General features: G+C 40.3%; 1 protein-coding gene across 3 annotated transcripts in view; it reads right to left on the bottom strand.

The window, feature by feature from the left end:
* The window catches only part of LOC124775036 (probable multidrug resistance-associated protein lethal(2)03659), a 294,648-nt gene that overhangs the window by 53,586 nt on the left and 224,965 nt on the right, over positions 1 to 16,097 (bottom strand). For 2 of the 3 annotated variants that reach the window (XM_047249810.1, XM_047249812.1), the window contains one exon: positions 5,027 to 5,197. The exons of the other annotated variant lie outside the window; for it this stretch is intronic. In XM_047249810.1, the coding sequence (XP_047105766.1) occupies positions 5,027 to 5,197 (171 nt within the window). The remainder of the gene's footprint in view (positions 1 to 5,026; positions 5,198 to 16,097) is intronic. 3 annotated transcript variants of the gene reach the window in all.

The raw sequence follows: 16,097 nt of genomic DNA, 5'->3' as shown, positions 1-16,097 counted from the left end.
TTTTATTTTAATGATATGTTCTGAATTACAGTGCATGTGCACTTATGTTAGGTGTTAATATGTTTTCTACTGAACTTCAGTGCCTGTGCACTTTTCTCATTTTTCAACATGATTTGTACTCATTCTGTATATTCAATACTTCAATGCGTATGCACTTATGTCATTTGTTACTCATTGTATATACGTTTCATCATTTACTGATATGTTCTCAACTCCAGTGCATGTGCACTCATGTCACTTGTCATCATGATTTTTTTTTTCTTTCTCTTACCAGTCTGTTTATTTGCTCTGAATATGCTAAAGAATTTTTTCAGTGCGTGTGCACTTTGTTATCTGTCAAATAATTTGTATATACATTTTTCTGATTTGCTACTATGTTTTGTACTCATATCTTGTCTTTGTCTGAAATGTTTTGTACTCTGTGCATGTGCACCACATTTAATTCATGTATCTAAACATTCTGTAAATTGTACAAGTTGACTAATTAATGAAAAATTTTGCCGCGCTTGGCAAGTCCAAATGACTCACCATCGCTGCCAAATTTTTGCCCCCCCAGTGGAGGGTTATGAAACACGTATGTAACGTAGCAGCGATGGCGAGGCATTGCAGCGTCTCTGACCAGAGAGTATGCGCTTGACCGCGCGAGTGTTACGAGCAGTACTCTGTCAGTAGTTGTTGCGAGGAGTAGCTCTGTTCAGTGGCGTCCAGTACACTAGTAGTCGTCATGCAGAGCGGTCGGTCAGTGGTAGCAGCCCAGTGCGGTTGTGTGATGTAGTCTGTCGGCAACACTGGTCAAGATGCTGAATGAGGTATACTGTTAATTAAGATAATCATCGGATAATGTAAAGTTTATTTATTGTAATTAATTTTCAACAAGTGCCCCCAATAATAATTTTGATTTCAAAAGCAATTTTACATAAAATTTTTATTTAATTGAAATAACTATTTCGTTCCACTTCCCTTAAACAAAAGTTTCAGTTTTCAGTTAAATAATAAAAAAAAAGGAATATTATTATTTGCAATGCAGTTCCTCCGAGCTGTGCGCAAGAATAAGAGCAGAAATTTGAATAGCTGTTACAATGAGGTAAGAATTTAATTCTGATTTTTTTGCACAGGGCCAAAGACCGATATTTCGGTTTAACTGAAGTTTCATTAGCACTGAATTGTTTTTCATTATTTTTGTGGGAGCTTACACCAGAGTCAGATTGCGAATTTCACATTTTTGTTGCCTTTGTCAGTACATTTCATTGCAGGGAGGTTATTCTTGGCTTCTATTCATTTATTATTTCTGTCTTTAAAATTTCAGTGGAAAGGTTACACTTAGTACAATGTCCATTTGCATTTCTAAATAATATTGTCATTACATTTAAATTTTTGTGGGGAGGTTACAAGGTCATTGCTGCGAAGGTGGTTTGTAGACTCTGTAGATTGTCATCTCTCCCAGTTTAATGCCTATTGCATGTGGAACCAATTCCACATTGTTCTCGAGGTTTCCTAGAAGCTCATTTTTCATCAGGGTTGCCATACCATGTTTGTCGTGTCCTGAGTATCCCACATTGGTGAATCCTGGTATGCATAATCATTCGATGTTTTCATCTGTCAGGTGTGTCTCCTGCAAGAGTACGACACTTACTCTTTCTCTTGTTACAATTTTTTCAAGGATTTCTCCTTTCGTCCTTGTGTAGCCTTCTATATTGAAGTGGCACACTCTCACCATCTTCGTGAGGTAATTCCGCTTCTGAATCATTTGCCTTCTTGTGGGCCGGGAGGCATTTGAGCGTCTATTCTGAAAACATTCTACAGGTAGTATCCACATACACAACTGCATGTACCTGCATCATTATATAACGCATATTTCAGGAGATATTACATCATAAACACTGAAATTCGTTAAAAAGTAGCTTTTGCTGAAAGCAAAGTGCAGATTACCCTGGCTATACTCATCCAGTGTTTGATAATGAGGGTACTTAGTGACTTCTACCAAACTTTTAAACATAATTCAGACATTTTCTAAAGTTTTTCTCGCTTACATATGTAATGTCAAATATTTAACACATTAGCTCAATTTTAAAGTAATCAGACATTTGAAGCTGTTTCATAAATGGCATTTTGTTCTTTAAAAATCTGGGGTGGGGAGTATTGTCACTTTTTCAAAACCCCTTAATTGTGTACCAGTGCTCCACAGAAATTTTAAATTTTTGGCTCAGATGTGTCTATAACTTTCCTCTGTAGTGGTGTAAAACTGTGACAGCCTGTGATGTACCACATTATTCTTTTATTTCTTTTACATATAAAAAATTCCAGCATACATGCAGCTGGCATTGTGCATTTGGGCTCTGAACTGATCTGGTGTATGATCAGTTCCCTATAAATTTAATTTTTCTTCAATTAATTTCATATTTCATATACAGTTTTATGTCAGACCATTATATATTATACTTTTAGTAATATAAAAGTTTACCTAAAAGACATAATAACTTTTCTTGTACTATGGAACACAACTAGAAATTGCAATATAATCTCATCTAATTCTATAACCAGAATAATATTTAATTATATTGAGCTGTGTTAAGTGTTTTGGAAACAGTGAGAAAGTGTATGGAGGACATACGTGAAGTGTGGATGTCTTATTTCATTGAAATCTATGTAAAAGTATGCATGGGAAAATCTTGTGCAATTGTGAATCATGTGACATATGATAGGTACAGTGACCATGCTTTTGTATAAAGCCATCCATAATGAAAGCTAGAAGTTAAATGAATTAATATTTTATTTCTGAGAGTAATTTGGGCCTTCTTTTGTTTTTATTTGAATTTGGTTTCATAAATTTAGAAGTTCTTCCTTATTTACTTTCTGCAATATACCACTGGATGAGTTAGGGATTACTTTGGTTAATTGGAAGCAGGAATTTTTCTGATTGGCCCTTCAGATCATCAGCCGATGAGAATTAAGTGCTTCCCGCACTTAATGTAGAGCATTGTGCTGTAGTTTAGGGAGTAAGGGAGTTGCTCAGTAGCCGCCTTTCAATTCTTTTACCATAAATGCGAAGTGACTACAGTTTCAAATCATTCAGTGAAATTTTGAGGTTTATATGTGAATTAGTTTGGAAGCTATTTGCAAAATTTCTGATCCGTTGACAACTCCACGTGGCATGTCTCACGAACATTACAGAATATTATGATGATCATTGAACAACCTAATGTAGTAAGTTGCAACATCTGTGGGTCAGTGACTATTTACATCATGGAATTTATTCAGGTTCAACATATAAATTCTGGCTGCTTTATGTGTGAAGACTTCTAGCCAAACAGTATAACAGTGAACTTGCAATGATAATAGTTTTCTGACAATAATTGCATATTTGATATCCATTTAAATTTGTTTTAGAGGCAATAAAGCAGAATTATGTGAACTTTAAACTTTAATGCAAGTAGACGGAATCCCAAACACCTAATATTTTGTTATGAACTTACAGGTAGTGTCTCTGAGCTTGAGTTATGCAGCCTCTGTTAGGCGAATATTAATCAGTGTTTCTTGAAGGCTACTTTTCATTGACTGACCCAGTATCTATTTTATGTTTTGAAACCAGAAATTGTTTGAATCCCTAATAAAAATATGAGACAATGATTTTTCAGTCAGAATCATACATACTCATGTTTTAATCGATGTTAGTTAATAGAATTGTAATTATGACCATATAGAAATGTAAAATTTTAAACATACAAAAACTAATTAGTTTCATCTAGGCCTTTCATTGAATAAAACTAATCACTCTGTTTGCCTGAAAATGAAAGCATGATTTTTCTTTAAGTCAGTTAAATAGTGTATGCAAATTAACGAAGTATATTGCTGCTTTGTATGAAATTATTCACTTTTATTCCACATAAATTTCTATGTAATTTGGGAAGATATACGTAAAAAAACTTTAATTGTATAAAGGCAAAATTCAGTATGTAACAATGACAGAAATTGTTTAAAAATATATAAAGAGAGGCAATTTGTACGCCGCTGAGCTTCAGTCTTAAACTGAATTTTGTATCAACAGCATGTAGTCAGTCTTTGTAAGTTATACGATGTGCGTTCGCTGCTGAACATTTATCATGCGAAATAAAATCATTTGTACACTTGAAGCACAAAACCTTATTTGGATCATTACATAATTTCTATGTGATGATGCAGTAACATCAAAATGAACCTACAACAGCATTTAGAAGCAGCACCCCAGATTACCCAAGATATGTATAAAAGTTGTGGAAGATATTTTTTTATGCTGTGGTAAAACATGGTATACTGAACATTGTTTTTCTTGTGTTTAACTACACTACTCATCCCAAACTTCACCACAAAAACATTTTTGCCATGTTTATTACAATAACGATTTCATACATTTTGCATATCTTTGGAATTGTCAACAACTAGTTGGAGTCTATCTGTCGTGCTGAGATGGAGTAAATTGGTCCATCATTGGTGCTCTATGGAGACAGAATGTTTTAGTTTGAAGTATCTGTTTAGTAGAACTTAGATGCTGCAAAGCTACAGTGTGTGTTATGTGATGTTAAAACATGTTTGGTGTCCATTAGAAACTTTATCTGAAGAAAGTAACCTGAAAATCATAATATTATTTCAACTTCAAGTTACAACCCACCAATGTCTTGCAGGAAGGAGAACCTACCATCTTAGACAAACAGCCAAACAACACTTATGATGACCACAAAGTTCAGTAGAAATAATAAACTTTGATTATTCTACCTGCACTTGCTCATACTAATTTCTATGTACTATGCAAGTGAATGCAAAGCCAGTGGTTTGCTAATTTGTTTATTGCTATGATTCCTGTAATAAACATAGCAAGGAATGGGTCAGAAGCTCAATCTTTACTTGTGTGTGTGCTCAATAAATATGCCTTTAGAATCAAGTGTTAGCTCTTGTTCACAGTGCTGCTCTCATAACTGGTACTCATTTCAGGACTCTACATGAACTATCCACTTTGTCATACTGTTACTGAACTTTTTATAAATAAACTTACCAGAAGATGATTCAAGAGATGGTTCTGGCTTCAAACCAGCAAACTCTAAGACACGTTCTACACCTGTCATCTGGTTTATAAGCTCAGCTGATTGACGTATTCCCCACTGGAACATTCCCATTAGATTGAGAGACTGAGTGATTGCCAAGCCCACACTACCACCAAACATATCTGCAAGAGCATTCAATTACAGGAATTATGATTGTAGAATTTCAAAAAAATTGTCACTTAGCATTACTTATAAATGTTTCTTAGGTAAAATGATACCCCATTTAGTATAATTATCTATCCAAAAGGAGTACTTTCCATTTTGCGACAGTTTTCTGGACAAATGAACATTCATTATTATTAATGCAGTTTATGAGCATTTTCTACAGCATACGGAATTAGAATTAGACCAAACTGTTCACAGTAGTCTCTTCGTTATTTAAAAGAATATTCGAGGTAGTTAGGTCGCCGTGTATTATGTTATTGGCGTGCATAATACCTATAGTTTTCCCAATCTCATGTGCTAAATCAGTCAACCGTTTTCCTAGCACGGTACTAATCCCCATTCAAATATAGCAAATCCAAACTGACAGCTCTAGAATGAAAGTTAATTTTTTGGAATGTTATGAGAAAGTATTTCCCACTAGCAATGTCAGGCACTAGTGTCTATGAAACATTAGGCAAACTAAACAACACAAATTATTCCAAAATCTGAAGAATTACTCAGTAGTAAAGGAAAAGTAAACTGTCTCCACAGTCAGGATTCTTCTGATTTGTGACAGTTTTCTAGGCAGTGAAGAAAAAGGCAGCTGTCTTTTCTGCACTCTTGGTGTAATGTGGTACATTCATATTGCTAATATCGACAGTGTTGAGATGGCACTCAACGATGAGTGTATATGTATGTACAAAAGTTGATCAGCTCTGTGCTGTGAGGGGTTCACTGTGTAAAGAGAGATGTAAATTGTATTCAACTTTTCACTAAAAAAATATTCTTAATGTGGTAGCAGTTCACAGCTATTAATTAAAAAGAATATTGTTATTCGGAAAAAAAGTGATTGGGCCGCACTGAAAGAAAGGCTGTTATTCAAAAAGTGTGCTTTGTGACAAGCTACCATTGTCTGATGAAGGAAACTATAGGAACTGGAATTGGCAAGTGGAAACGTTCTACACCTGTCATCTGGTTTATAAGCTCAGCTGATTGACGTATTCCCCACTGGAATATTCCCATTAGATTGAGAGACTGAGTGATTGCCAAGGCCACACTACCACCAAACATATCTGCAAGAACATTCAATTACAGGAATTATGATTGTAGAATTTCAAAAAAATTGTCACTTAGCATTACTTATAAATGTTTCTTAGGTAAAATGATACCCCATTTAGTATAATTATCTATCCAAAAGGAGTACTTTCCATTTTGCGACAGTTTTCTGGACAAATGAACATTCATTATTATTAATGCAGTTTATGAGCATTTTCTACAGCATACGGAATTAGAATTACCTAGGCAAAACGATAAGGTGTGTGAGTAATCTTTACATGTATTGCAGATCACCAGCCCAGTAAATAACTTCAGTTTTCTTTTTCTTGGTTGGAGATATAATCGTATTGGATGTTGGGTTATTATAGATATGACACTAGTTCAGGTTGTGCAGGATGTGGGAATATATCATATGTAAACTTGTTGGCTAGTGTGCATGCTGCTCAACTGAACTGATTTAGAGGAACCATGAAAAATTTAATTTAGATGGCCATTTCAGGCGAATGTTTAATCAGAATCCTAGCACCTCATCAGTGTCCCACTTCATTCTATGACCATTACCTTGTAATTTTAAACAGTTGCAAATTTTCCTGTAAAAAAATTAATCATGTAACTACCTCCAACACATATGTAAAATTAAAAGTATTATGTAAGTGTAGTCTGTGGCTGAAAGTGTAGGAAGTGGTGATGATTTTTTGACATACAAGTTCTCGTTAATGTTGACAATCACCATGCTCATTTATTCAGAGATGCCACAGTAACTCACAAACATAACAGCAGGTTTGATTAAAGGAATGGAAGTCTAAGAATAAACAGCATTCAGATGCTAATGTTACAGGCAACATCTACAGTTTGATTTAAACCAAATGTAAAATCAAGAAAAACTGACAAGGTACTAATCCCCATTCAAATATAGCAAATCCAAACTGACAGCTCTAGAATGAAAGTTAATTTTTTGGAATGTTATGAGAAAGTATTTCCCACTAGCAATGTCAGGCACTAGTGTCTATGAAACATTAGGCAAACTAAACAACACAAATTATTCCAAAATCTGAAGAATTACTCAGTAGTAAAGGAAAAGTAAACTGTCTCCACAGTCAGGATTCTTCTGATTTGTGACAGTTTTCTAGGCAGTGAAGAAAAAGGCAGCTGTCTTTTCTGCACTCTTGGTGTAATGTGGTACATTCATATTGCTAATATCGACAGTGTTGAGATGGCACTCAACGATGAGTGTATATGTATGTACAAAAGTTGATCAGCTCTGTGCTGTGAGGGGTTCACTGTGTAAAGAGAGATGTAAATTGTATTCAACTTTTCACTAAAAAATATTCTTAATGTGGTAGCAGTTCACAGCTATTAATTAAAAAGAATATTGTTATTCGGAAAAAAAGTGATTGGGCCGCACTGAAAGAAAGGCTGTTATTCAAAAAGTGTGCTTTGTGACAAGCTACCATTGTCTGATGAAGGAAACTATAGGAACTGGAATTGGCAAGTGGAAACGTATCTGAAAATGAAGAAATGCTATACTGTGACTTCATGAGCAATAATCAGCAAGGACAATGCCAAAACTTGGGGCCGAGAAAATCTGATCACAATGAACTGCATATATGGAGCAGTTTTGAACAAGCATCTAGAATTCATGAGCGATCAGGAAACTGCATTTGAGATAATGAGCAAGTTTGATGAATTATACTCAACAGTACTGAAATTTGTGTGCAGGAGGTTGGGTTGGGTTGTTGTGGGGGAGGAGACCAGACAGCGAGGTCATCGGTCTCATCGGATTAGGGAAGGATGGGAAAGGAAGTCAGCCGTGCCCTTTGAAAGGAACCATTCCGGGATTTGCCTGGAGCGATTTAGGGAAATCACGGGAAACCTACATCAGGATGGCTGCACGTGGGATTGAACTGTTGTCCTCCCAAATGTGAGTCCAGTGTGCTAACCACTGCACCACCTCACTCGGTGTGTGCAGGAACAAATTGGACAAGCTGAGGTTAAAAGACTATAGTGACATGGCAATGTTTGTCAGCATTTTTGGGAAAAAAGTGAACAAATTAAAATCAGCAGGTACAAAAAAGATGGAGAAGCTAAACTAGATGTTAAGAACCTTGCCAGAATCTTTGAGGCATATTGGGGACTTGATTTTGTTAAAGCAAACTTTAAAAGAGCCTGTGAATGTACCAATTTCAGATGGAATAAAATCTAATTAGTTATTTTACAGTTGATGCTGACATGATTCCAACTGAAATGAAAAATTTATATCATGTCAAATACATGGAGAAATTTGATTACCTATGCTAAAGTAAAAGAGAAACATTACGTTATATCTATAAGCAATACATCAAAAGTTTTTGATGAAGACAATACATATCTTATGGTTGCATTGAAAGAAGATAGGCTGTACAAAATGAGAAGTAGAATTTATAAGAGAGAGATAACTGTAAATAGTGTGATAGTAAGGATAGTGTGTCAGTAAAGGAATGGCAATGTAGACTTGGACATTTAAATTTTAGTGATCTGAATGTGTTATGTAAGCATCAGTTAGCAGATGGATTGCCAACAAATTTAGAATCAGAGTTTATGAGGTGTAAATTTTGTGTTGAAAATAAAATGCACAATTTACACATTGAAAACAATAGAAGCAAAGCAAAAGAAATATTAGAGCGTATTCATGCTGATTTGAATGCCTCACTCAACTCACAGTTTGCTATGGGGAAAGATATTTTACCACTTATATTGATGATTACTATAAAGCAGCTAGAGTCTACACTATCAAATCTAAAAATCAAGTTTATAATTGTTTTGTGTGATCTGTTAATTAAACTAAAAATCTAAATGGTAAAACTATTAGGAAATTGAGATATGACAATGGATAGTAATATTGAAATTCAGATATTATCAATTTCTAAGACACAAAGGAATCACTTTACATGTGTGCCCTCCCTATGTATATGAATTAAATAGTACAGCTGAAAGATACAACAGGACAATTAGGGATATGTGAAGATGACTGTTTGCTGAAGCAATAATATGTAGGAGATTTGGCATGATGTAGTTTGTGCAGTTGAATATCTTGAAACCAGAACTTTAGGTAATACTATTTGAAGAAAAACTCCCTATGAAATATTGGTTGGGAAGAAACCTAATGTTAAATATTTAAAGATGTATGGAAGTAGAATTTTATAAGTGTATCAGAACAGTTGAGAAATTCAAAGTGGGATTATAAAGCAGACTTGGGAATTTTAACAGGCTACTGTGAAGTTGGATACAGAGTATTTATTAACACAAAGTTATCATTAGCAGACATGTTGATATTGTGGAAGAGGTTGTCAGGTGTGTGGCATAGAGCGCCATAAAAATCGATATTTGTTCTGTGTGTAAGTGTGCTATCTTTGAGGAGAGGGCTTTGAGGAGCATGTTGGACGCTAACGGGAGTTAGCCTCCGGACTTGTATCTGTGTAGACGCTAAGTGTGAAAAATCTGTATATGAGAGAATTCTAGTTGTTTACCTACAACTATACCATATTCCCTCACTGGTGACCCCGTTTTTGTGTAATACGCGTCCGAGTTACCGCCTGAAGGTTATTTACGCGCCTACCGCATCGGGTTTCTCTGCAATCGGGAGGGCCTTTGTTCAGCTCCAGACAACGACCTTTCAGCATTCACCGCCGCCCGGATTCCAGCAACATCTCTCCAGCACTCCTGCCGTCGTAGTGGACATGCCGCAAGAATCTTCGGAATCCTTCAGCCAGAACATGCAGTGGTATTCATCGAGTGCCGCCAGTTTCTTCCAACCGCCAACGGTCGTGGACTCTGGCTTTGTTAGCCTGGACCTTCCCACGTGTTCTCCACAGAGTGTTGGTCGGAACATTTCTACTCCTGTGTCGAACACAAAATTCAATACAGTTCGTGGCGTCGAGCGAGGTTTCGCTACTTTGGAAAATCCAGTAGCAAATTCAAACTCGAATCAGTTCCCGCCACGTGTGTATCCTTCCGCGCCGGCTAGTCAACAGGTGTTCAATGCTCGCCAAACAGCAAATATCACACCGAGTGTGCATCCTAGTGGACGTGTGTGGGATCCTTGTGTTGCTTCTAATCAGGTCAACAATTCTGTGCTGGACAGTAATTACTCCGACATCTACAACCAGCCCCACCACTCACGGTCGAGTGAATACTGTGTGCATAACGGACATTCACCAGCGTACTTAAGCACTTGTGGCTTCTCTCCGAGCTACCACGTCAATGAGAATGCACATTTTGACTACGATCCTCACACCGTTCGAGCGTCCGTCGCTTCTCAGCCGCCCCCCCGGCGTCAAGTGAATTTCACGATTCCTGCATTACGGGACGCCAATAATCTGGACTCGCAATCTTCTGCATGCTCTACTTCTGTCCGAAGTAATAGGTGCACCTCCGCAGTGACTGCAGTGCCGAATCTGCCGAAATTACCAGACTTCAAACCCGCTCACCCGGAGTTCTGGTTTAACCTGGTTGAGCAAACATTCAATGTCTGTGCCTTGGACGACGACGCACGCTTCGCCTGCCTCATGAACCATCTTCACGACCACGTCGATTTAATTTATGATCTGGTCAAAGCACCCCCCCTAGCACGGAAGTATGCTGTGGCGAAACAAACGATACTGGTGCGCGTCTCTAAAACCAGGAGAGAAAATGTGTGACAGCTCATCTACGAAGAGCGTCTCGGCGACAGGTCTCCGTCCCAGCTGTGGCGGTCCATCTGTCTTCTCATCGATGAGCAAGTTATGCCTGATGACATGCTCGCAGAAATATGGACTGAAAAGCTGCCTTTGCCTGTCCAGACTGCAATCTCTGCGTATGGAGATAGGCCAGTAAACGAACGTTTACGCGCCGCCGACAGAGCATACTCCGCCAGGCAACGTGAGCTCCGTGCACTGCATTATGGACATAACTGCACTAAGACGCTTTCTGACGCCACGCCCTTGTCCGGTGCTGCTGATAACAAGTTTTTTAAACTAGCCGCCCTGCCTGCACCTTCAACTCCTCGCAACGACAGTGCATCGGCCTCTGTGGAAGACTCTGGGGCACATACTCCATCACCTAGCAACTACCCACAGGAGCACAGGCCCGCCCAACCTTACTGTTTCTTCCATGCAAGATTCGGGGAGCAAGCTCGCAAATGCCGGTCACCGTGTTCTTACCCAAACTCCAACTGCAGGTAGGCTATGGTGCCACCTCCTGCGATGTAAACAACGGGCACTATCCCACGTTGCACTCCGTTTCGGACAATAACAGTAAGTGTGGTCGAGTCTATGTTCGCGATTTACGATCAGGTGTATGTTTTCTGGTAGACACTGGCGCAGACGTCTCTTTGCTGCCAGTTCGCCTAGCAACCAATAAAGTGCAACCACACAAAACAGTACTTCGTGCAGTCAACTTGTCTACCCTACAGTGCTCGGGTTCCACTTTGTATACATTGAAACTTTCGCCTGAGTGCAAGCTGGAGTGGACGTTTCTAGTGTCAACAATTGAAGAACCTATTCTCGGAATTGATTTCCTCAAGCACTATCAGTTGTCACTAGATTTTGTGCAAAATACTGTGTTTTACCCCTCCCTTAACAAACATATTCCTTTCACTTTGCCGAGTGACAGTTCGGCCAACACCAAACATGTGTGTTGTGCTAAGAAGTGTGTAAACCTATCCTTGGAGCTGCAATCTTGGACAAACAAGTGGCTAGTGGAGTGCGCCAAGTCCTCTAAGTTGCGGATGGAACGTATGGGAATGCTGCTGCATGTCCACGACATACACCACGAGTTGGCCTCCACACAACAATGCCTCACGGCACTACAAGCAGACGACTCGTCGGCTACAGACAAGGTCAGTCCACGCCAATCTGGTGTTCCTGTGCCCGCGCACGTTAACGACAATGTTGTGAACTCTGTAAACTGTGTCAGCACCCCCTTTTGTAATGATAGGGTATGCCTGAGTGCTCATGCTCCTTGCATTCCGAAGGGACAATTAACTTGCCAAGCTCGTGGCAATGAACTACGGCCATCTGCTGTCTGGCCACGCCCACTCGTGCCTACAGCGCTCGTAGCGGCACGGCCCGCTACCAAGAACCAGTGTACCAACCTCGTCCATGTTAACACGTGTGTGGCCTTTACGATGCCTACGAGCGGGTGGCACACCTGTACTTCCGTGCCCTCAGCGCCACAGCTTGGCCTGTCTGCCACTGCCTGCTCCGCTTCACGGACATCTAACTATCGTGCCGCGCCACGTATTGCAGTAGTCACTAACGGCACAGTTCATCGGTTACGTCTAACTGATGGGCCACCCATATCACAACGTCCACGCTGCCTCAAGCAGGAATTTATGAAAATTGCAAAAGAACAATTGGACGATCTGTTACAAAAGGGAATAATTGAACCTTCTTCCGGTTGCTGGGCTAGTCCTATCCTGTTTGACCAAAAGAAAGACGGTACTTTGCGTATGGTCGGAGACTATAGGCGTTTAAATGCCCGCACCATCATTGATAAATATCCGGTCCACACATCGCAGACTTCAATCATGCGCTCGCAGGTGCAAAATACTTGGACTGTAAGCACACATTTCATCAGATTCCTATGGCTCCGGAGGACATTGAAAAGACTGCCATAACCACTCCCTTCGGGCTGTTCCAATACAAATTTATGCCGTTTGGGTCGAAAAATGCCCCCCAAACGTGGCAGAATTTCATCAATCAAGCTTTATCCCATCTAGACTTTTGTTTCCTATATATGGACGACATATTGGTTTTTGCTTCTACTTTAGAACAAAGTGAGGAGCGTGTTCAAGTCGTGACAGATATTTTAGCAGCCGCTGGTATTGAACTGAACAATAAAAAGACTCAATTGCACCAGTCATCTGTCACATTCCTAAGTTATGTTGTGTCATCGGACAGTCTGACACCACCACAGGACAAGATCAAGCCTGTTCTCGAGATGCTACGCCCTCAGACCTACAGGGAATTACGCAGGTTCATCGGAACAGTTAATTATTACCGGAAACATTTGCCAGCCGCTTCTGCGGTGCAGGCTCCTCTCACAGATGCTCTCGCTGGCCCACAAACTTCTGGCACCCGCCAGGTACCATGGACACCAGACATGGACAAGGCATTTAATGAACTCAAACAGCTGTTGGCCTCCGCTGTCACTATTACTCACCCACGGGCAGGCGCCACAATGTTTATCACTACTGACGCTAGTGACAATGCTATCGGCGCAGTACTGAGTCAGACATACAACGATGTTACGACCCCCCTGCAGTTTTTCTCAAAAAAGCTAAGCAACGCGCAGAAGAAATACTCAGCGTTCGACAGAGAACTACTTGCAGTTTACGAGGCCATAAGACACTTCAGAACTGATGTTGAGGGACGAGATTTCTATGTGCTCACTGATCACAAGCCGTTGGTTCCTGCCATAAAAAATCCGCCCCCACGACGCTTTCGTCACATCGATTACATCTTGCAATTTACAAATGACATTCGCTACATCCGAGGAGTGGACAATGTGGTCGCTGATTTTCTCTCACGTGTTGGTGCTGTCACAACCTTAATTGACTTAACGGACCTACCTCAGTTGCAATCGGCAGACCCCGATACCATGCAGTTAATTTCAGACCACAGCTCAAGGGGTCCGTAGCCGCGTTTGTATATGGCCAACCTCTGGTTTTGCCTGGAGAATTAGTCACTCCGACCCCACTTCCATGGCCCTCTGAACTCCCTTCACTTCTCGAGCAGGTGCGCTTGCACTGCAGCAAAATTCAGCCGCCACCTCCGGCTGCTCATACACCTCCGCACGTGTACGTACCGCACACGCTAGACTCTTGTGAGTACGTGTTTCTCAGAGACGACTCAGTCAAAGCCCCGCTTCAGTCGCCCTACACAGGTCCTTACAAGGTCGTCAAACGCTCTGAGAATAACATGGCTCTCCTCATAAAAGACTCTGTAACCATGGTCTCACTCAACCGAGTGAAACCAGCTTTCATTGAGCCTCAGGTGAACCTCTCTGATTCTGCCCCTATTTCTCCCACTCCTGCTTCAAGCGGCCATCCATCTTCCCACACCATGCATTTGGGTATTGATTTTCCACAGCGTGTTTCTCTGCCGAGCACTGCTCCTTCTCCACGTTCATCTAATTCGAGTGGCCAATCTTTTCGGGGCTTCACTCCTCACAGCCCTCGCAGTCGAACTGCCAACCACTCGGATTCTACCATTGTGTTACCATCTTCGTGTGACAGCTCTTTGTCACACCATTCAATCCACGCTGGCTCCTCGTTGCCTTTGGTCATGCTCCCTCGTCTGTCAGCTGATCGCCCAAGGTTGTCTCCTGCACAGTCTAGTGCACCTGCCACCCCCCTCTTAGCAGATGCTTCCCCCTGCCATGGCTTTCCCACACCTCCCTGCCTCCCTACCATTGCTCGTACAGGTGCCGTCCAAGAATCCACAACACATGTGCACCCTGATGACATACATAAATTATCTGTTGTCGTAGATGGCAATACAGTGTGTGTGGTACTCGCGTGTGACAATACTGAGGGAGGAAGTGCAGAATCTCGTGTGGTGCGCCGCTTTAAATTGAGCAGAAGTGCTGCGTGTGGCAATTTGCGTGCCTTTGTTAGGCCTTCTGGCAAGGTGATTCTCTGCCTGCCGGCTGACGAAGTGCTACACCTTCACTCCAGGACGGGACGTCATCTTCAGCCGCCGGCGTTGCTTGCTGACTTCACCGTCGACGTACCGGGCTTCTCCCCTCGGTCTCCTACCAGTCGACTGCTTCCGCCTGACGCAGAAGAACTGTGCGTTACCTTCCTAACTTCTCACCCCCCCCCCCCCATTCACAGGGACGTACTCCATACCGTGCGGGGGGGGGGGGGGGGGGGGCTATGTGGCGTAGAGCGCCATAAAAATCGATATTTGTTCTGTGCGTAAGTGTGCTATCTTTGAGGAGAGGGCTTTGAGGAGCATGTTGGACGCTAACGGGAGTTAGCCTCCGGACTTGTATCTGTGTAGACACTAAGTGTGAATAAATCTGTATATGAGAGAATTCTAGTTGTTTACCTACAACTATACCATATTCCCTCAGGTGAATTGATCTAAAGGGCTCTGATTCACAGTGCAAAACTTTTAGTGATTCTGAGTGAAAAAGCATAAAAAAATGAATCTGTAAATGAACAAATGGAAGAAAAGAGTATCAAAGAGTGTTCAAGCAATCATAAACAAGAACAAGAATTTAAGTTGACAAGGTCAACTAGAGAACTTAGAGTCCTTGACAGATTTAATGATTATGTCATGAGTAACTTCATTTATGTAAATTCTGTAGTGCTGACAGCTCAGAAAATTTTGAGGAAGCATTGAATAGTAATGAGTCCAAATGTTCAAAGCAAGCAATGGATACAGAAATTGACCGCTCAGATAAAAACAAAACTTTGGAACTAGTAATCAAGACAGTGAATATAAATGTTCTTGCAGTAAACTGGATTTTTACAAAAAAATCTGATAACACTTGTAAATTAAGATTTGTTGTAAGGAACTTTCAACACACACACACACACACACACACACACACACACACACACACACAAATAAATAAATAAATAAAATAAAAAAGTAAAGTGTGTATGATATTGATTCACCAGTTGCTATAACACAAACATTGAAAAATTGAAACTTTTGTTGTCATACTGTTGTCAAAAGGGCTTGATTGTGGAACAAATGAACGTACAGACCACATTTTTAAATAGCAAATTTTTTCAGAAATATGTGTAATGCGACCTCCAGTATACAAGGATGAAATAGGCAGAGTTTGTAA

Source organism: Schistocerca piceifrons, chromosome 2 (assembly GCF_021461385.2).
Source record: "Schistocerca piceifrons isolate TAMUIC-IGC-003096 chromosome 2, iqSchPice1.1, whole genome shotgun sequence".
Taxonomy (NCBI): Eukaryota; Metazoa; Arthropoda; class Insecta; order Orthoptera; family Acrididae; genus Schistocerca; species Schistocerca piceifrons.
This window is presented reverse-complemented; position numbering and strand designations above follow the sequence as displayed.